We start from the raw sequence: 23,257 nt of genomic DNA, 5'->3' as shown, positions 1-23,257 counted from the left end.
TAAATTATGAAGGCCATTCAAGTGAGGGAGTGACACAAGTTTACACAACAAGTAGAAATTATATTCTAGAAAAAAGCTGACTGCCTAGACAGTGAGAGGTCATTTCAACAGACTCAGAACTTTCCTACAACAATTACAACATGTTTTAACAGAAACAAGTTACAGGTAGGCTTTCCTCTTGTATTCAAGAGGAAACATGTCCTCTTGATATTCTCTTAAAGACAGCAACTGGTCCCTACAATACATCCTCACTTGAGAAAACAGCAGTAACTAACAGGCACTGACCTTTTTAGCAAGCAAAAGGAGCTGAGGATACAGCTAAAGCTAACTATTGCGTTGCAAGGCTGAGTGGGAAGGAAATAAGTGTTTCATAGACCAGGAAAGCACATCTCCAGAAAGGATATTCTCAGCTAATACCTTTTCAGCTGCTACCTAACATGTAAATATAACCATTAAATTTTCCACTTCTAATACATCAGTCAAAAAAGCCTCTTTACTCAGAGGAACTAGTGCCTGGTAAAAACAATCTCCCTTATAGGTAGCAGCTCTGAGAACCAATTTACTACTCAGAAAATGTTCAAAAGCAACAAAATTATAATCCAATTAAATCTTTTTCTTGACTCTTAGATACAGGATACATGAGTCTGAACAAAGAATCAAAACGTGGAGAGCCACCAGTGAGTGCAAAATGCATGACAGAGAAGGGGATGGTGCCTGAAGGGGTCCAAGATGAGTACCACAACAGGGCTACCATCACTCTGGGCATAAGACATGCCCCTCCTGCACAGGGGAAGTCCATTGTCTCCAATTATTTGGTCTAACTCTGAACTGTGGCCCTCAGACCAGAAGAACCTCATCTACGACCTCATGTCCATTCAAAAAGCTTTTGAAGTTATAGTTTTCTTCCCAAATGTAAATATTTGGCAGTCATTAGTAATGCAACTTGATCTTCCTCAACTTGAGAATAAGCAAATAGAATCTGAGAAGATACACTGCCTTTTTTAAGAAAAACTATGTGACAAGATTTCTAATAGATAAACAATTTATTCAAGTGTTTGAAAAAAGAATATTAATTACATACCTGACCATCTAAATCAAAGGCCAAGCAAGCTATACCATGTGTGTGAACATCCTTCAGAACAGATACAGTTTGCACAGTGTATGAATCCCACACGCAGATGTATGGTTCCTTCCCAACTTGACCTGTTGCCACCAACACACGTTCGGGGTGCAAAGCAAGGCTGCCAAAAAAAAAAAAGATATAAAATATTTCTGCATTAAACTCTTGTATTTGTCTAGTTAGTTGCATTATTTTTTTTTTCTTAGGAATTCTTTTACAATATTTTCCTATGGATACTGAATAATAATAAGTCATTTTGTATCGCAGACTCCACAGTAGCTGTGAAATTCTAAATATAGTAGATACCAACATCTTTCTTGAATTTAGCTTACAAAAGCCTTCTACATTTAAATTAGTTGCAAAATAGTCAATAATCGTCTGTTCCAAAAGTGGTTACTAAATTTGGTCAGATTTTCATGCACTGAGAGAAATACCTCTTTTCCTTTGTATTTCTTAAAACTTAATACACAAACAATGGAAAACAGAAGTTAGTGTTATCTATCTACACATAATCATCAATGGAGAGAGATGCCCATCTCCAGAAGTTCTTTATTCCACACAGTATTTGATGTCCTTTTTATGAGAGGACAGCTTTCTGGAGCTCTCTGCTGATTGTACAGCAACCCAAAGCACAACTAGCTTAGACTAGAGGCAATGACTACACTTCAGATGACTGAACTTAAAAGAAATTAAGATTATCTTAAATGTCTTAATTTTAATATAGAACAATTGGGAATAAATGGTTTTGAATAATTATTAACTCTCCACATTTCTAATATTGTAGAGAATGTTATTATAACTTGTATTTCAGTCTTTCAGAATGCACTTGAGGTTCATCGGAACTGTTTTGCTAAATCTGGGACCAAGCTAGAAAACATTCTAGTCAGCAAGATACTTCTTTGTTTGGTTTATGCCAGCAAGCTGTATGGGAGAACATAAGGTCTGAGAACTCAGATTTCATAATACAGAAAAATAAGAATATATTCTAACAGAAACCCAAACAAACTACTTGATCACACTGAACACATACTAGGTACAGCAGTCCAGAATGATGTAGAAATACTACATAGAAGTCAGGAAGACATAATTTCTAAAGCTGGCTGTTTAATTTGGTTAAAAAATTTCCTAGTTTGATGAATGCCAAGGTAATGAATGTTCTTGAGAGACTAGTGGACAGAATCATTAACAACACACAGTAAGTATATTGATCTTCTCAAAATTATTTGGGAAGGAGAAATAAATAAATAAATAAAGTTCAAAGGCTGGAGACAAGGAAAATCTATAAATATAAACAAAAACAGCAAGGTTAAAGCTAACCAGGAAATTACCAGAGAAATCTTATTATTCAAAAGATAGATACATTTTCTATATACAGAAAGAGCAAGAGGAAATCACATTAGAAGATGCTTAATATTTTATGAAGTTAAACTACAGTACACAATACAATTCTATATGTTTTCTGTTTTAAAATAGCAGTTCGGTTTGTTGATATTGCTTGACAAATTCTACATGCAAAACTGAGCAGAATTCCTAACTTCAAAGTTGAAATGGTAAAAAGCCCTGAACCTTTCAATTCTGCTATGGGAATTTCTGCTCTTGGCTACTCCCTGCTACCCTCAGCACCAGGATAAAGTAACCAATATTTCCACACTTTGCTTCACAACACTTCCAGAGTTGTTTCTTTAGTTGTTCCCTTCTTGTTTATTTGACAGAGCAACTTCACAATTAAAAAACATTGCAGAAAGGAGCTGGCAGCAAAACTTCCCACATTTCAATTCAGTTCTGCCACCTAATCCTGACAAACACCTGCACATCTCCCAGAGCACACAAAGGCAGATGGTGTACTCACAGGACAAAGGAAAAGCATCTGGAGGGAGAGAAAATACTGCACCAAAATAATCTATTTTTTTAATGGTGCCACAGAAAGGGTGCAATTAGACCAAATAAACAATAAAGAAATTTGAAATATTAAGTGAAAGGAATAAGCAAGAAAAAAGAGACAGAAACTAAGAGGAAAATAGGAAAACACAGCAGTCCCATGTCTTATTCCTCACCTCTTCAATCCTGTCCTGATCTGTGCTACAAGTGCATAGTATATTTTTAGACAAGCAAAAACCACACCACAAGTACAACAAAACACTCACTGTATGTGTATGGACACACATACATGCAAAAGCACTCCCACACCACACCTTACAAAACAACTTATAGCAACCAAAAATTACCTCTGTATGTTTTTAACTAAAGCCTAGAGTCTTTAGAGAAATACAATGCATCAGAGATGGAAGGGACAACAGTAAGGGGACCAAAAAGGGAAAGGAGAACATTGTCCTCAGCCCAAGCATTCCAACTAATTTCATTCAAAGAATATTAGGTGAATACAGAGAAGGTTTCCTCTATTCCTAATTAATAAATGGCAAGTAACAACTAATAGCAGTATCACAGCATTAGTTCTTTCTACATCACAATACAAAATATTGGCTTAAACAACTGAGCTCGAATTCTGACTTGATATAGGACAATAATGTAGCACAAATTAAGAGCCTGTATTTTAATCACAACAGACAACACTGCAGAATTACCAACATCCTTTCCCTATCACTTCAGTCTCTATAGTAAACTGCTAATAACTTTTCTAGACAGTCATTGAAAGAAGAAGAAAATAAATGTACAATAAATATTTTAAGACAGCAAGTTCTTTTAAAAAATGCAAATATGGTGAGTTTCAGGGAAACTATTTAGCAATGCTGTTAGCAGTGGCTGAAGAAACACCTACCTGAAAATACTTTTCCATGTCTTTTCCTAGAGACCAAGGAGTGAAGGACAACTTAAAGTACTACCTATAAGTATTCTATCTCACAGGCTGTCAGAGCAGATGAAAAAGAGAAGCATGGGAAAAGTCAAGGGACTACTATTTCTGTTACCATCATTAAAGAAAGTAACTACTACACATATTTACATTATTTTGATATGAGACATGAATGATAATAAAATGTTGTTCCTTAGTAATCAAGTCTTAGCTATTATTAATCCCATGAGGAATCATGCAGAATTATGGATTTGAAAATTTTGGGTCCTCATGAAAACCCAAGGATTAGATTCCAATTTTGCACAATATGGTGACTCTTTTCAGTTCTTTCATTGGACTATGAGTGATCAAACAATCCCTATCAGCATAGCAATCAATACAAAAATACAGTATCATGAGCTAACTTGTATTGATGCTTCTCTAGAGCAGAAGCATCAACATAAGTCACATACTTGAGAATGTTCATTGTTAGCCCTGAGCAAAACACTTTAAATAGCTTCCTAGCGCAGACAGAAAGAGCTTAACTAGAATGGGTGCCCAGAAACAAATAACAATAAACACTTTCCATACACAGACTATAGGAACTTGTGGGTGTGATGCAGTTAACAGGATCAAATAATGAGTTTGGATACTCTGGGTATGATCTTCAACACACCTCTATTGAGGTGTTAAAACATACAACTATTGGGATGGTATCTGCAATAGCTGCTTGCCATTCATCCATTCAGTTCCTGAGATCAGGCAGAAAAGTATGGGTATGGTTCAGCTCTAAAGGCAGCTTTCAAATCTGTTAGTGTGGGACTTGTGGGCTTAGGTACAGTCCCTCAGAAATATTCTCTTGCATTTTTTTTTTTCTTAGGGAGAAGGAAGAGATTGCTTAGTGGCATAAGAAGCTCTGCACTCAGAAGAAAAGGACACATATTCCCTTTACAGCACTCAGAAGGAGAGAATTCCCTTTACTATCCTGGTAAGGAGAGCTGGTATCACCAGGTTAGACTGCTGAAACTGTGCTTGCATCTAGCCCACACTGCTAGACTGTAAACTGGTGCTTGATTTCTTTCCTCGTCCTTGAAAGATGACTAAGCTGATGAATGAGATACTGATGCTTGTCCAGAAAAGGAAGCAGATATTCCTAATGAGAAGTTCCTCAGGCCTTCTTGTTTGCCTCTAGCCTTTCTGACCTGGGCTCTGCCACAACAGATGTTAGATCTAACGTAGTAACATGTAACATATGTAAGAACATGTCCAAAAGGCAAACTTTATAATGAAAAAAAGCAGATATTAAACTAACAAACTGCTAAGTCAAATTAATTTTTAAATTGATTCTAGAACTTGGCACTTCCCAGAAGAGTTCAGAAATAGAAAATTAAAAAAAAACTTGTCTGTCACTATTGCAACAAACCAAATAGCTGGACTTGTAGTGAACTGAGGTTTCCACTGCTATGTCTGAATGACAGGTCTTTTCCTAGCCAGATACTCAAATTGGTCTGAAATGCAGTAGTAGAGTTTTATCAGCATACTGAAAAGGGATGTGTTTCTCACTTTAGTACATTCAAGCTCCTCTTTTAAACACATTCATGAAAGGTTCTTTCTCCCTTTCAGAGCAATATGTAATCATTCCCCAACATTTTGACCAGATCCATGGTCAAGATGGATCAAGATGGTACAAGACCAATGTTAGATTATTATATTAAATACTAACGGCAGCCAATGAAAAAAATAAAACCTGTCCATGTTGTGTCTGCACGGAATGAGACTAGAGACATGGACAAGACCTCCAATTTGTGTCAGGTTTGAAGTGGCAGGGGATTCTGAAGGAGAATAGTCAATAACAATAATAATAAACTACTTGATAATAAAAGAAATTAAGATTCGTTTTCATCTTCACTTGGTTTGTGCTGAGCATTAGCAGGCATTGATTAATACAGACAAGCTGCAGACAAGGATACAGTATTAAAGATGATGTTTCCTTAGCAACAATATTGGATGAAAATCCAAGAATATATTCATGTGACTACTCCTGAGCTTCATAAAACTAGGGCACCAGTAAAAATGCACAAAAGAATACTGCAGTAAAATAACAGCATCTCAGACATCTATTAATTAAGAGTTAATTTTAAGTGTGAAATTGTTTTTATATTTAAATAAAGCAAAATATTTTCATGGTATGTTTACAGACATTTTACATACACTCGAGAATATTCTCTTATTTGCTGTAATTTATCCATATTTTCCAGAAAGAATAATAGGGGAAGCTACAAACCATTTATGTCATACTATTTAAGATCTTAAAGCAGAAAGAGCTGCAATCAGCAAACATCTCTTATCAAAATTTAAACAGATCAAGTCAGAGCACACTTATTTTCCATAGAGAAAACAAAGCAGTATTCATCATGGAGCACCACTACCAGCCTTCCATCCAGTTATTGCCCCAGGGCCAGTAATGTCAAATATAGCTTTCTGAAGCTTCCTTAAATTGCAGAAGCATCCAACTTCAAAGTAAGAGAGGCTGAAGTGGAGACAGGGACAGTGAACTCAAACTGTATGTTGGTCCTTCCCAGCTGCAGTCTATCTCATTACCATTCCATATTTTCTCCTATTGGATCTGAATGTTTTTAGATTAACAAGAAACATTTATAAACAACCCAGAGACTCCTAAAGATTGCTTTGGGCTTCTGTTTGTTCCTGAACTCCAAGGAGGGGGCAAAAAATAAAAAAAACAGATGTACTTCAAAGACAAGGAAGGAGTCAGAGAGTGACTAAAGCAACTAATGCAAAGTTCCCAAATCATCAAATATGAGAACTGAGTAAAATATTCTGGGAACAATATGCCCCTATATGAAGATATCCATTTTTGTCTTGCATTGTCATGTCCTCCATTGCTGAGGAAGGGATTGGCTTCAGCTTTCTGTTAAGTCCTCATCTCTAGAAAAATGATTAAAAATAAAGATACTCCCCTTCTTTTCAAATATGAATGATTTTGCCAATGCCAACAGGAGAACTTGTGCTTTGACTGAGTGGGGTTGCTGGATTTTCACAAATTCTATATGATTGTGACAATTTAATCACCAGGTTTTCACAGTCTGAGGAACAAAATTCTTTTCTAACATGCTCCTTGAAAAAGAAGACAGCAAAATTACGTACATGTTCCTAGCTAAAAAAAAAAAAAACCTTCTCACATGAAAGTTAGAAATATCATATACTCCAGATTCATTTGGAGATAAATTTGCTAAGATAATGTCCTGTTATTCTTTAATAGCTATTCATATTAAAGAACTGGTGGTACAATAATGGGACATACTAGACCCTGAAGGTAAGTAAGAATCCCACATAAAAAAATACCCAACTGCGTTCTTTCCTTACAAGACAATACACAGACTTGACCAATTATTTAAACCATTATTACAAATGAAGTGTCAAAAATGACTCCCCTAGAATTAGCAGCAAGGGGCCAAAAAAAAAAAAAACACTAAAAAAAGAAAAGAGAGAGAAAAGTAAATAAGAAGTGCAAGATCTGTGGAGAGAAGACAGTGCAATCAGCTGTCAGTAACTTAGGAGGCAGTGCAGCTGTTCAGCTCCTTTGGGTCACTAGATTTGATCACCCAAAAGAGATCCTTTAATGAAACAGGAAGTACTAGTAAATGATTTGGTTAGGATTTGTCAGCCACAAAGTGAGAAAGCAGTCCTTGGCTCCTGAACACATGTGGTGAAAAGCAAACAAACCTACAAAATAGTCACAGATAAAAAAAGCAATTCAGTTTAAAATTAAAGTGGAAACATCTATTTCCCATTCTAGCCAGTTGACAACGAACTACTTTACTAAAGATTATCATGCCATAGCCACGTATTATGGGGAAACTGAGACAAACATGTCTATAAAATATGAACAGAATTAATTTCAAATAAATTTTGTCATGAAATACAGCCTAGAAAGTGAAACTAAATGGCAAAATTTCTTATCACATTTAAAATTACTCATTTTTCAGTGCACAAAGACTCATTCCATTGCTGAGCTAGAAATCTAAAGAATAAATTATTTAAGGTCAAAGAAGCATTTAGTCCAAATTTTTTAGCCAAGACCATTTCAAAAGTTACTTTTCAAAGGAAGGTTATTTTTTATGCTTCTGACCATACGTTAACTAAATAAACTTGCTTGGCATACAAAATTTTCTTGTTTCTAAATCTACTACTACTAAAACCCTTTGAACATCCCTTTACCCAGTCATCACTATTTGCTTCTTCTCTACAAGATTTAGAACAGTTTTTAACCACTAGATTAACCTTTCATCTATTACTTTTAAAATTTTGTACTAGATCTTCTAGTATCACACAGAAAACAAAAATCACAGCATGTACCATTTTCTTTCATATTTCTGAACAAGTATATTAAACAGCAATTCAGCCTTTTCTCCTACAGAAGATAATGAAATATTAATGAAAATATCTCAGTGTGCAAGAAATTATCATCTGAATATTTCAGTGGAGTCACAGAATAACTAGTGACAATTTTTGAAAAGTTCTTCTTTTACACAGAAAGATTATCCTGACAAAATTAGCAGTTGGCTTAATGTAAGGACTGGTGGGAAGAAGGCAGTGGCAGAGCTGCTATTGAAAAAAAGCTGAGATAAGCACAACATTCATTCTGTGCTTCAATTGACTGTACTTCATTACCAACCAAAGAAGGTTTAGAGCAGAAGAAAACACTATCTTGCCAGCCCTGGACACTGCAGATACACTAGATTTTTTCAGGAGTTCTTGAGTTTATCAGACCCACAGATGTTCTGCAGGTGTTTGACAGAGGTGCTTTCCTACAGAAAAAAGTCAAGGATCTCTCTAACACTTGTCACAAATTGACCATCCCAGCATCTAACTTTGCACCCAGAAAAGTGAAAGGAACCAGGATACCACTTAAAACTGGGACAACATCTGAGCTAGTGTTTAGAAAAATCTGTAAATATGCCATAGAGGCCACAAAAGTATTTACACAAAAGACCATCTCCTGAAACAAACAAAATCCCCACATGTACCAGAACCACAAATAAAACAGAAAAGAAGCATAGGAAAACTAGAAAATATTAAAGGGACTCAGAAGTCAACATGTAGCTTGGTAGGCAATGAAAGATGTCACCCGTGTGGGCTCACAAACTTAATCACTGAAAACCAATAAAAAGGAGAAGATGGATAAAGAGCATTCATGGGTAACTCTTTCAAGAAACTACAAATCTTCTGCTTAAAAATTATGTTTATCTCAAGAATACTGATCCAGTTGACTAATCCTAATGAGGAGTGTAACATAATGTAATACTCATTCTTATAAGCATATGCTATAATCAAAATCATAACTATATATAAATTATTACTGAATAATGTTTCACAGGCTATTCATTTTTGTGTTATTAATTTGTATGGCAGAAGAAACAGCAATTGAAAAAACAGTACGCAAAAGAGGAACCTGTAACTAAAAAACACAAATATCATCTAAAGTGCAACCTTGATCTAAAATAAAACCCAAACCAAACATTTACCAGTTCTTCAAATATTTATTTTATTTCCTCAAGTACTCCAGAAGGCTTTTTCACTTTAAATGTCATGCTCTCCACAATAAATCTTCAGGCAATTTCCAAATGCTGTCAGATGCCTTGTCTTGATCTGAGATAAAGCATCATTCACCTTGCTTGCTCTTGTAGAGGGATTATAAGCAGGGAATAGAGATTAGCACAGTTCTAAAAGTCAGGAGAAGGTTTACAGTGTTGTCAGCTAACCAAAACATAGAATTAATTCACTCATTCTGCATGCAAGCTGTCTTGATAAAATGGAGACCTCTTACCACCACGACTAAATCAAGCATTTTATTTACATGTAATTTTATGCCAAATATCTTACCAATATATTTCATATGAAGCCAAAGGAAGTTTAAGGTGTAATACTTCCTGTAGTCAACAGAGTGTAAAAGGCAAATGAAAGATTTCCCTGATCTGTCACCAATGTGGCTAAACCATCAGTGGAAGCATTACTGCAGGTACCCCTAGAGCTGATCATTTTGTTCACGTTGACATTACTCTCTCTGGTTATGCCACTCACTCTCTGGACATATTTCTCTGAATTCTTGAATTCAAACCCCAAAAAGGAGCCTCTAAAAATATTTATCAAAGATAAACCTATGAATATTTGAACAGTTAGAAGTTGGACATTGCTGTTAGACTAGAAGATTTTGTTTTGGGATGGGCTTTGGGGCAATTTTTATGGAATTTTGGGTTTTTTTTTTTTTGCTAAAATGGCATGTGCTTTTAAAGCAAAATAATCAAACTGACCATTGCATATAGTTAAGAGTCTTGATCCATCCTGTCTGCAGCCCAAAGCAATAGGGAATTGCTTTGGAATTCCTCTGAAAAAGCTTGGAAGATCAAGCAGTGAAATGAAATTAGAAACCTATGAAAAATGGTTGGAAGGATTTTTCACTGTATTTTCTGACGTAATATCAGAATACTCAGGGCTTTCATAGAAGAATAAGCATCAGGCACCATCTTACAGAACTTATTCCAAAGAAAAGGAGTCCAGCAGGAAGCCTCTCAACAGTAATGAGAATTCCCAGTTAAAGGAAAGTCTTTTGCAACTAGGATGAGGACAGCTACTCTAAAGAAAAGATACAGTATTTGGAGATTTAATAATGAATGCAGCTAGGTAAAATAACAAGGAACACTGCTTTTCTAACGGAAGTGGTCTCACAAAGACATCTTGCTTTAAATGCAGAGTAGTAGTGGTGTTATCAGATGGTGCACACACTGGAATTCTTTGTGGTTTCTATCTTTTGCAATATAAAAGATAGGCATCATAAAACTCGCTTAAAAATTCAATCATAGCTTTTGCTACCAAGAGTTAAGGCAATCTTGGCTGATTCTGACCTTTTTTGTGCAAATCAAGCACTGCATTTTCAAAGTCTATTACTATGGTAATAGCTACCAGCTATTACTATTACTATGTAATAGCTAACAGCAATGCAAATAATGATACTGGGTATTTCTTGCAGAAGTGGGAGTCTTTTGTAGCCAATGGAGTAACCAGAGCAATCTGGGCCCTAATGAAGGTGATTTGTCTGCATCTATAACATGCTGTAAGGTGCTTCACTGTTACACCAGGGGAAATTCATACCACACCAGATGACACACCAGAATCTCATTGGGCAAAATATCTTCACTACATGTATTTTGAAGAGACCATTCAACACTATCTAGGTCAAACATTCAACCAAATTATTAAGATGGTTATGGGAGCTTTCACACTCTGCTACCTAGGTTTAAGGAAAAGTACAGCTTTGTTTTTCTTTTCAAGGTATTTCAAGTGCCCACTAGCTTTGCTTACCATGTGAGTGTAGCAAAACCAATAATTTATGTCAAGTCAAAAAATATATTGTGAATAAACCAATTTCTTTAATCATAATATAACAGCATTATAATTTATCTGAACAAATTTAAATTTTAATGTCAGCATATGACTAATCTTTATCAGTACAGATTAGACACCTTTGCCACTTTTATGAATATTTTTTTTCCTTTGAAGCTGTTGATGCTAAAAGTGCTGTCCTAAATCACAAATACAACTTTGTAAGTTGTGTAACAATATTTTGAAAAACTAGGCAAACTACATCTTGAAGCAAAAAAAAAAAAAAAAAAAAAAAAAAAAAAAAAAAAAAAAAAAAAACAACAAAAAAAACCCTTGAGATATTATAAAAGGCAAGACTAAATTCTATGGACTTTTTAGCTTAAAGTCAGTGTCAGCTTAAACTTCAAAAACCCCAAAATGTAGGTGACATAAAACTAGAAACATCTTTTTGCAATTATTTCAGGTTCTGTTTCAAGCACACATCTTTTTTAAAAAGCCTACAATGCTTGTGTTATTAATTACAGTAAAAGCTAAACTAATTTTTGATATGTCATACAGAACATATACACTACGGTTTTCAATCTAAAAAAATAGAGGGGGATAAAAAAATCAACAGTTCAAAATGATTGAAACATGCTAAGTTACTGCCTATCACTACTATAATAACACTGCAGACACAGTTAACCGTATAATGCTGTTTAAAAATCAACCTACTTTCCTCCCTATATCAAGAGACTGACTAACATATAGAGCCATTGAAAACATAGGTAAGCAGAAATATAACTTCTTTGACTGGAATCTGGAAAAACAAAAAGGTTAGGGCAGACCTCAACATTTCTGCAAAAATATTTCAAAATTTTCAGGAATCAAACATTATTAAGCTTTTGGTTACATTTCATGTTCTTCTCAGACATTGTCCTATAGCCTCATCTTGTTGCAATAGTTCTGAGAAAAAGACCAAACTACCAAATCAAGCAAAGCATTTTTTACAGCACCAAGACATTTTCCCATTTAAGTGCTGACCTGACCTGACCTTGCCTGTGCGCACTGACAGAATCAGATCAGAAGGTGATGTGACTGCTGGCTATGAAAAGCACAATGCATGAAAGCAAGCTCCTAAGTCTAGCTCCTTGCTGTCTTGATCTACTTTAATAAACTTCTAGTATGTTTTAAATGTTCAGTTCTCGTTGGATATTTTTGGTATTTCTATTCATGTTGTTTTTATTAGGAAAAATAAAGTTCTCAAAGGCATGCAGGTGTATTAAACAACAGGCTTATTCTAATTTCAATTCAAACAATCTAGGAAAGTTTTTATTCAGTATTCCTAAATATTTTCATTTTATCAAACCAAATCTAATAATTTTTTTTTCTTTTAAAAGATGATGTACAAAACTGCAGGTAAAAAAAAAAAAAATGACATGCCAACATGAAATCAGAAAAACATCTTTCAGACAGTGTAACATGTTCCAGAACATGTTTACAACTATCAAGAAAACTTGGTTTTCCTGAGGGAGAAGGCACATCATTGTATTTCATCTCTCCCCCTGATCTGTGATAGATATGAGGAAGGATAGATATGAAGGGAAGATATGCACCCAAATCTTCCCTTCAGACTTTTAAACATTTGACAATTTGAGACCACTTGACACAAATAGCTGGAAAGAGCTTAACTGGGACTTTGCCCTTGTGAACCACAGTATAAAATGGTCAGCAGGGTAATTATCTCACCTTGTCCTAGCAATTGCTTCTGCTGTAAGAAATGCCATTTTGACTGACAGACAAAAGATACTGAAGCTGGAGGCTTATAGGAGGACTGCTTCGTTTAATTATGACATTATTTAGGTTTTAATCATGACTTCTTTCATGGAGAGAAATAAACTGAGTACGCTCAAAAATATCATTTGGAGACGGTAAAGTGAGTTAATTGATTTATCTTTAGTATAAACAAAACATGACACCACATAAGCCCAAAGAATAAGCTAAGGAGAATATGTGATTTTTCATCTGGAAATACAAACTTTCAGGGGAAAATAAGAAATCATTTCCTAAAAATATATTCAAAAAAGAAAAATGCCTTAATGGCTTATTAACAAAGTACAATAGCTGGTAATTTAACTTACTCAAGTGATTTGGTGCCTGTATTTCACCTCTCAAAATGGTACATCACATGGCTTCAGCATTACATTGCTTTCATCCTTTGAAGCAAGAACGTGGTTTCCTCATCAAGCCTGAATGCAGAATGAACCCCAGGTGCCATGTTTCAGCAGGAACCTACCAGCACACACCCCAAAGCCCACTCTTTGTTACAGAAAATACTATTAAAGCTATTTCTTTTCACAGTAAACATTCTATTGCATACCAAAACCCCATGACCTGTAATTAATATCTAATTTTCGTCAAGAAAAAACAATTTTTAAAAAAAACTTATTTCCTTAACTAGATTTACATAAAATTATTTTTATTTGAAATTGCACATGGGAAGAAAGTAATAAATAATGTTTGTAGTCAAAACAGTGAAGCTTTCAAACTGAACCACCAATTCTGGAAACTCCTCCTGTTCAGCATGGGCCTACAGGTTTTATTTTTGGACAGAAAGTCACTTTATTTGTCACTGAGCACCACTGAGAAGAGCTTGGATCCATCTATCTTCTTCACACTTTTGCTTCATCTATTTACTATATATAATGATCAGATCTATTTATTATATACATTGATCAGATGCACTCTGAGCCTTCTCCTCTCTGGGCCAAATGGTCCCAGCTTCTCAGCCTCTCATCAGGAGAGATGGTCAAGATTTTTAATCATCTTTGTGGCCCTTCAATGGACTCTCTTTAGGAGTTCCTCATGTCTCTTGTCCTGAGGAGCCCAGAACTGCACACAGTACTGCAGGGGCAGCCTCACCGGCTGAGTCAAGGGGAAATGCTCCTACCAAGGACCTTCCTTGGCACTTAAGAACAAAGACTGGTTTCCTAACAGCATACCTAATAATCCAGGCTGCATGCACCTTGTATGTTTCCTAAGTATTAGACGAGCTACATTTTGAGGTGTTTCTATGCATGATCCATTTCACATTTGAAGCATAACTATGAAATGGATTTTACTCCTGTTTTCCTCCAGTTATTAGAGGCTGCAATGGGGAATGACTGGCCTTCTTTGATGGCTATAATTATTGAAATAGTTTGGGAGATTACCTTTCTGCAAATGAATAACAACAGAGTTCTTTTTACAAAGAAAGACATGGACTGTATAGAATTCAAGTGCATACAAAGAATTCCTCACCAGGACATGCTTAAGCTTTTTTTCCTCTGTCACATTCATAATTCAAAAGACACAAGAGGTTACACATGATAATTAGAAATGTTTCCTTATGTGGCAACCTAGTATTCATCTGTTACATTCCCTGAAATCCAAAATACACAACTAATCATTAAATTCCTAGTGAAAATTCATAGATCTGCTGCCAAACCAATTAATAGAATTTCACCTGACAAAATTCTGTAGCTGGGCTTAGTACCCACTCCTTAACATCTGTGCTTGACTGCCATTTGGAATTAGGTCAGGAACATACGCCATTTATTCCAGACAAGAACAAGACAAATTTGACAGCAGATACCCCAACATTCAATTGTTTCAAATGTTCGTTGAGGTTTTTTGAGAACTCCTAAGGTGTCAGACTACTGGGGGAACACAAAACATGGAAAGAAAATAACTTCCCTCTACATTCTTGTGAAACCTGTTTGGCTCTTTTTCTGAGAAGATACTCTCTTTTGTTCATAATTTTTTTTTTTTTTGATTACTAGAATCTAATGAAAATCAAAGAGAGGCAGAATGATACAATGAGGTGGTAGAAATACTCAGCATCTTTAATAAAAAAGTCCAACAGCAGGTCATCCAATGTCATAACAATGCATAGTTAATGAAAAAAGAGGGTGAGGAAAATATCTGTTGCCATTCAAAACTAGGATGTGACTAATCACTGCACTGCTAGAATTTCTGCTTGCAGAAATTCCACAGCTGACAGCCACACAGAGGAAGGCTGGACCTGCCTCCCAGAGAGCATTATCTAGGAGCAGTCTTAGAAAGCAGCTGACAGAGTCCAACAATTTCTTAGATGTTGATGGTTAGACTAACACTCAGAGTGTGACAATAAATAGATAAAACAGAGTTGGCACACAGCACCAACACCAGAGAGCAGAAATTATTTTAGTGGTTTTGATTTTCACTAGAACCTAAGAAATGTTGACACTAAAATGAAATGGTTTACTTTGCCTTGGAATACAGGAACAAAGTCATAGTATCTCAGGCAGGAGACTAAGTTGAAATTTGAAATATAAAAAGATGACAGTCTTAAAGTGCCTGAAAAGATCACAGTTTAGTGGCCAGTGGTTTGGCTGCTTATTTTTATTCATTGGGAAACAAAGTTCAGGTAATTCCTAAAGTTCACAGCAACAAGAAAAATTGTCTTAAGAAAAGCCATGATTTAGACAAGTAAATTATTTTGTTGGAAACAGCCAAACCGTGTCTCTGTGAGAATAGAGAAAAATGCTTTGCCATTCTTTCTACCTGTTTTGCTTATACCCCTGCTCTCTGTAAACATGCAATTTACCTCTCTACAGTCTTGGATACAGAGGGGCACAAAGGGGGAAAAGGACCAAGTTTTAACTAAACAGAAAGTACAATCATTCATTTCTCCTCTGTCTTTGTAGCATGGTAATGGTTAGTTTCTGGTATTAGAGCACCTAATAGTAAAGAATTTCAATGTTTTCTGAATAATTTTTTAAGTTATGTTTGCCCTAAAAGCAGAATGCTGCATGAGTCCTTGGGCAGATGATGCATGATTTCTTTCCCCCAACTCAGTCCAAGACAAGGAAAAATATACAGACTTCAGACAAGAAGGGAAATTAACTTCTTAGACACAGCCTAGAGTTGCTCAACAGCAGAGCCATAAATGCCATTATCAGCAGAGATTCAAGAGTTCTTACTAGTATAAAATGTGCCAGCTACTACCTTAAGCAATAAAACCTAAATGTACCACAAACATCTTAATCAAGTAGTCACAGTGCAAGTTCTAGGAAGAACATACAAAAGCACTATTATTTGCCAGCTAGCTCACATAATGGATATTAAGAAAAAGTGGGACAGACATAATAACTCTTCCTCATTTGTTTCCTTCTGACAGAGAAACATAATTCTTCTTCTTTCTGTGACTGGCACAGTTGTGTGGTTGTTTTGTGTCAGCATAAAGGTAATGGTGCAAAAGGAGAATAACAAATAAGTGCTAAAGTTTGAAGTCAAGAACAGACATCATGGAAAGCAAAATATAAAGTTTTCCCAAGTCTATGAAAGCTCTCAAAAAGATGCACTGGCTTAACCTTATGTTTTGATTTTATTTTTCAGTAGCATCATCACTGTCAGATGAAAAGTTAATTCCCAGTAAAATTCCAGTACTTTGAAGCCAAATAAAAAGGATTATCATGGGGCTAGAAGTACAGGGGAAGGAAGGGAAGGAAGGGAAGGAAGGGAAGGAAGGGAAGGAAGGAAGGAAGGGAAGGAAGGGAAGGAAGGGAAGGAAGGGAAGGAAGGAAGGAAGGGAAGGAAGGAAGGAAGGAAGGAGGAAGGAAGGAAGGAAGGAAGGAAGGAAGGGAAGGAAGGGAAGGAAGGGAAGGAAGGGAAGGAAGGGAAGGAAGGGGAAAAAAAGCATCAAAAGGAAAAATTATTCTGTAAGTCACCTTGGAGCATATCAGTGGCCTCCATATAGCACATCAACATAGAGAATTGTCCTAGTGACATCAAAGGCTTTTGCCAGTAGACAGCCATTTAAAAAGGTGGATAAGTTTAGGGTTTCCAATCTTCTCATATCAAAAAAATAAAATACATAAATATGCTTTAGCTAGCCCAGACAAATAAGGAGCCTCAATATGAGCATGAGTTTTACAGTACGACAAGTTAATACTCTGAGGGAGCATCTTCTGAAATCTTGATTCAGATCAGATTTAAATACAATCCCCCTAAGGTGTCTCTGAAATGGGAAGATCAGCCAACACTAAAAACCCTATGATCCTCTAAACCAATACAATTATGGAAAGAACAAAGTTAAGATCTAACCTGAACACACCAAGATACTGTTTCTTCCTCAGCTACCGGAAAGCAAACCATTCTACACATCACAAGCTAATTGGGTGATGCATGAAATCCTAGAGAACACACACTTGAAACCAGTAGCTTTGTAGGAATAACTTTTCATTCAGTATTAGTATCTCCTACACATACACAGCCAAGGTTGGACAGGGGAACTTATCTTCCACAAACACAGCAGACATCCAAGTTAGGCTGCTGGCAACAGATCAAAGCAAGTCACCTGAGATATCATGTACAAGATTTTTTTCCTTATTTACTCCTGAAAATATAAGAAACTTAGTTAACAGCATTCCCAAAAGATGCAAATTTCCAAAGCATTTGTGCATCTGATACTTTTCACAAGTGTTTGCATACATTCCTGGACCTCAATCATAAAAATATGCAATTGAGTAAGAAATGGGAGACAAGTAATATTGAAAACATGTAACTGTATCCTTCAGAATAGTGAGTTGATTTCTGGAAAATAATTCTCAGAAGAGATTAAAAAAAAAAAAACCACATAAAAAGTGAAAGCTCACCAGCAAGCAAGAAAAGTCCTTTTAAAAATGGATTACAACTGAGATAGTTAAAAAAAAAAAAAAAAAAAAACCCACACAAACAAAAAAACCACCAAAACAGACTAATAAAAGATGTTTGAAATTATCCTAATTATCCTCTTCTAGTCCAGAAGAGTTTTCAATAGATCTGAGGGACCAAACACTGAAAGAGAGCTCTCTTACTTTTACTATACAGTTAACTGAGGCTGAGGGGTTTGGGGTGTGGACACCATGATTAAAATTAAGATTAGACATTCATACTGAAAGCAAATCATGTTAAAATACCTAATCATATAAAAAAATCTTACAGCAGGCTTACAGAGTTTCATTTAACAAAAGCAGGCAAAGCAGAACCAAAACTAACTGCTGGTGTTAGAAATTTCCAATGGAAAATGTCCTATGACTGTCCATTACTCCAATACTGTTTTCTATTACTAAAGAAATGGTCTCTGACTTAAGAACTGCAGTTCCTCTCTCCTGATTGATGTTTACAATTACAATGTCATCCAAAGAATGCTAACAATATAAAAGTTCTCAAAATGAAGAGTACTAATAATATCACCATGTAGTGAGCAATATTTATGCTTAGTCCTTGTAGCTATGGAGCTAGGCTCATGAAAGTTTGATTCTTTAAATACATAAGATTTTCAGACTCCAGAACTGCTTTCAGAAATTAGATCCCATACTTGTAAAAAGACAGTCTTCCCATTGCTTTCACTAAAAAATCCCAAATATCTCAGCATTCAAACAGTACTTGCTGAGACTGAGCACAAAATATATTAATTCTTTTCCAATACAACACTTGAGCTTATCTTCAGAGAGAAGATTTAGTAACACTGATTACTATATTATATCATTGCATTTTTGCACCTACTTTTTGGATTTTGGGTTTTGTTGTTGTTTTTTGTTTGTTTGTTTTTTAAAATATTTGACCTTCTAATGTCTCCTTTAAATATTAAGAACTAATATGTTTAGATATGCAAGTTTAATCAGGAAAAGTGTGAGATGGCATTTAAATGGCACCACATTGCATTTTAGAGAAAGTAGCAAGTGAAAGACTTATCAATGCAAGACTAATCATACTATTAGAAATAGGCACGCTGCTTTTAAATCAGTATTTCTGTAGAGCTTTTGCATTTAAGAAACATGCAAAATTCTAACTGCATCCTTATCATACTTAGAATTATATTCTCGCATCAGAGTAGGAGAAACTGCTATATTTGTATGGGCCAAAATACATACACAAATCAAAGTACATACACAAACAAGACACACTCTTTCTCTCCAGTTAGCTGACTTATAGCGGATTTTTGTTTGTTGGTTGGTTTTTGTGCGGGTTTTTTGTTTAGTACTAGTCTAAACAATTCTGTCACATTTTAGCCAAATGTAGCACACTGTACCGAAACTGAGAGAGACTGAGGAAGAAACTGTTACCACATGGAAACAAATGGTTGTAGCTCAAACCATTTAATTCTTATGCTACAAGAAGTGCTCCTGAAACGAACAGTGTCATTCAGAAGCACTCATGAATATATGGTATTAAATGTGTAATATTACACTGCCGCGACCTTAGAACGAGCAGCGAGCCACCGCTTCCTTAGCACAATAGCAAGGTGCAGATCTGGATTTCCCGCAGCACCTGACATCACAGGTGGCTAGCAGTTCTTAAGAAAACAATTTTTCCTAGATTAAAGTGAGAATGTTAAAACATTAAGCAGTGCAAATAATAGCGATTCAAACTCCTGACTCAACACCCCTAGTACAACACTCTGCTGTGGTGCACTGAGTACGTTTTCTTCACTTATCTAGCAGCAAGGAGAAACGTACTACAGAAGTGACACCCTTCTTAGGAACATTCACAGTCATACTTCAGAGCTATTTAAATTCCTTCCAAAAGATTTAAACAAAGGAAAAAAGTGGCCATTATGACCAAGTTTTCTAGTGTGTCTAAAAGCTTAAATGAAAGACATAGCATCTATTCTGCTCTCTACAGGCAATACCTGTTACTCATGAGTAACACATACAGAGGTATGCCTTGGAGCACTAAGCATCATAAAAACAAATTCTGTGATGTAAAACATACAAAAGACCTACAAAAGTACTACTGCTAGCTCTTACCCCACCAGGAAGACCAAAGGAAATCAGAATTTAAAATCCATCGGCAATGACACCTACTGTAAGGGAAAAGATTGATGACTCAGGCTTACATCTGCCCTTCATACTCCTCAAATTCTCTCACTGATCTCACAACACCACTAGGCTTACAAAAGCATCCTTGGAGTGGAAAGACATAGAAGAAATCATACCAATACACTTCGTTTGCAACATCAGTTTGTAATTAATTTTTTTAATGGACTCAGCACCAGGGTGACATTCCCTGAACTACCGAGCTACAGAAGAAGCCTCAACTTCTCAAGAAAGGTTGTTCTTTTAAGATTACCCTTAAAGTTGCGCGAGTTAGAGGCAGGCCACTAATTCCCCGTGTAATCGTCGCCTTTTAAACACCAGACAAAGGTCTACCTGCTACAGATTAGCCTCCTCCGCAGCCCAAGTGCTCTGGGAACACACGCGATTAATGCTTCTCCTCCCGCCGGCCTTTTGACATTCAGGGGCGGCCGGGGAGCGAGCGGCGACCCTCGGGCTGCCGCGCCGGGCACAGGCGCCCGTACGAGTTTCGGCACCGCACACCGGCGGCAGTGGGGGACACACAACACGCCTGATTAAATCCGACTGCTAAAAGCCATTTCCAGGCTGTTTCTACCCACGGCGAAGCCCGGGCGGGGGGTGGGAGGGGGGGGTGGGGGGGCGGTGAGGAAGCGCTGACTGTCCTTGATGAATTTCGGTCCGATCCTCGGATCCTCACAGCACCGGCGGGACGCGCATCACCGGCGCTGCCCGGGACGGCGCCTGGGGCAGGCGACGGCTGGGGGATACTCGCGCCCCGCTCCAGGGGGAAGGGAGGAGCGAGCAGGGGATGAGCCGGGCTGTGGGGCCGGGACGGCCGGAGCGGGTCGGAGCCCGCGGCGGGATGCGGCCCGGGGGCGCGCGGCGCCAGCGGTACCTGATGATGTCGTCCTGGTGCCCCAGGTAGAATTTCTGCCGGTGCTCCCGGGGGCTGTAGACCACGCCGACCCCCGCCACGAAGTAGACGATCTCTTTGGCGGCCGTGTAGTAGAGGTTGTTGCGGCACTGATGACCCCGGTAGCCGTAGACCCATTCCAGCCGCAGGTGGCAGCTCGGCGCGCTCCGGTCAGCCATGTCCACCCGCCCCCGCCAGCCGGGTACGGCTCGCTCCCGCCGGAGACCCCGCGGGAAGGGGGCGATGGGCCGGCCGCCCCCTCCGCTCGGCTGGGTGCCCGCCGCGCTAATCCCTGCCCGCCGACATGGATGCCCGCCGCCGCCGCTCGTCCGCCGCCGCCTCACAGAGGGCGCCGCCGCCCGAGCGCGCCTCGCCGCCCCGCGCCGCCAGACATGGCTGCGCTGAGACACCGCCCGGGACGCGGAGCGAGGGCGCGGCGCCGCTCCGGCCCCCCCGCGCCCCGGATGCGCCTGCGCCGAGGGCGGCGCCGTCAGCGGCCGGGCGGGCCCGGCGGGCTGCGGGGGGCCCGGGCGGCGGGGGCGACGCGGGGACCCAGCGGGCACCGAGCGGGGACCGAGCGGGGACCGGTCAGCGAGAGGTGGCGGCGAGCGGGCAGGCGGGCCGGAATACGCTTCACCACCGCGCGTTGTGGCGCGTCGCGGGGCTTTTCTAGATTTACTTTTTTTTTTTTTTTTTTTTTTTTTTTTTTTTTTTTTTTTTTTTATTTTTCCCTTCTCAAGCGAGGCTGTGTCTTCTCCCCCTTCCCCAAGTTGAAGGGGGTTTTTGTTTTTACTGCCCCTTCGGGGAACATCTCCGTCCCTTGCCTTTCCCCCGACGCACCGCCGCCGGCTCTCGGCAGCCACGGGCTGGAAGAGTCCCAGCCCCTTCTCAGCCGTGCGTGGAAGCCACCCCCCGCTCTCACTGGGGACCGGCGGCACGCCAGCTCCCTGCCATCCGAGAAGAAAATGTCAACTGTAATTTTTAATGGCGATTAGTTAACCCTTTCAGCCCACCGCCTGAGTCATGCATCACACAAAAGATATTTCCCTTTCAAGCCCTAATTTCCCATACACAACTTTTCAGCCTCAGTTCTCAAAGCGTTTTACATGGCAGTCATCACTTTCCGACCTCACCGACGTGGAAGCGACTTCTCCGTGCTGCATGAGGCAGCAGCGCCAGGGAACCCCCTCGCCACGTCCAGAGTTTTGGTCAGGAAAACGTGCTCCCCCCCAGCTTTGGCACTCTATAGAGTACCGCGCTGGCTAAAGAAATGTACAGTACATGATCATGCGAACAGCTTTGTGCTGTAAAATTTGATTCTGTTCTAAAAGCTCCTGGGTAAGTGTCTGGTTTGACAATTTAAAATAAACCAAATCTTTTCCCTATTACTTTCAGCACAGGTTTGGCTTTCCAAGGGTATTTAGTTTATTAGGATTTATTTTTAAATCTACATTTCTTTATCTTCTTTTGCTCTTTTACTATATTATTGCTCATATTGACTGCTCTCCCACAAAATATTTACTCTTATCTAGTTAGTTTGTACTAGAGACATTTTTCTGTGCTACTATATTTTCATTTTAATTAGAGGGAGTTTTTTCTCTTAAATCTTTCTCACATAAACTTAAATTTTTATTAGTACTTTCATTGTTTTAGAAAAGAAAATTATTTTTAAATGCATACATTTAAGCATTCCAGTCAATTAACTTTATATTAACAGTGTAAAACACGAGAGACAATATTTTTCAATATTTTTCTCAAGCTCTTACAATGACAGTGTATGTGACGCCAGGCTCAGATGCAGCTTTCAGTCCCACACGTTTAATAAAAACAACATAGCACGGAAATCTGCAGAGAAATTCATGTAGCCTGAAACTTACACCCAAGGAAATTTACCCTTCCACGAAACATATGATTTTATGAATTAAAGAGAGGGACTTTAATCCCTAATCAGGACAAAAATATGTATCAACGAAAGCAAATCTTACTCAGAAAATCATAAGCAGTTTTTTCTCCTTCTATTTGCTTCCCAAACAGCCGGAGCACCTTGGAACTTGGGGTGCTATAGTTTCTCTGGAAGTTTCAGGAGGGGTAAGTAGCCAGAGAAATGGACTGGACAATTCCCAACTAGCTTGTCTTAGAACTGCAAAATTATTCTTTCTAATCAGATGTTAACTCTACATGGCTGTTCTGTGTTG

The 23,257-nt window shown here is 38.1% G+C and overlaps 1 protein-coding gene across 5 annotated transcripts in view; it reads right to left on the bottom strand.

The window, feature by feature from the left end:
• Window positions 1–21,241, bottom strand: part of EML5 (EMAP like 5) — a 95,169-nt gene extending 73,928 nt beyond the window's left edge. For all 5 annotated transcript variants that reach the window (XM_053945552.1, XM_053945550.1, XM_053945549.1 and 2 more), the window contains exons 1-2: window positions 21,045–21,241; window positions 1,082–1,241 (exon numbers count right to left, since the gene is read on the bottom strand). In XM_053945552.1, coding sequence (XP_053801527.1) covers window positions 1,082–1,241; window positions 21,045–21,241 — 357 coding nt within the window. The remainder of the gene's footprint in view (window positions 1–1,081; window positions 1,242–21,044) is intronic.
• Window positions 21,242–23,257: the final 2,016 nt, after the last annotated feature.

The sequence above is a fragment of the Vidua chalybeata genome, chromosome 6, assembly GCF_026979565.1.
Source record: "Vidua chalybeata isolate OUT-0048 chromosome 6, bVidCha1 merged haplotype, whole genome shotgun sequence".
In the NCBI taxonomy this organism is placed as follows: Eukaryota; Metazoa; Chordata; class Aves; order Passeriformes; family Viduidae; genus Vidua; species Vidua chalybeata.
Note: the sequence above shows the minus strand (reverse complement) of the source record. Positions and strands in the feature narration are given on the sequence as shown.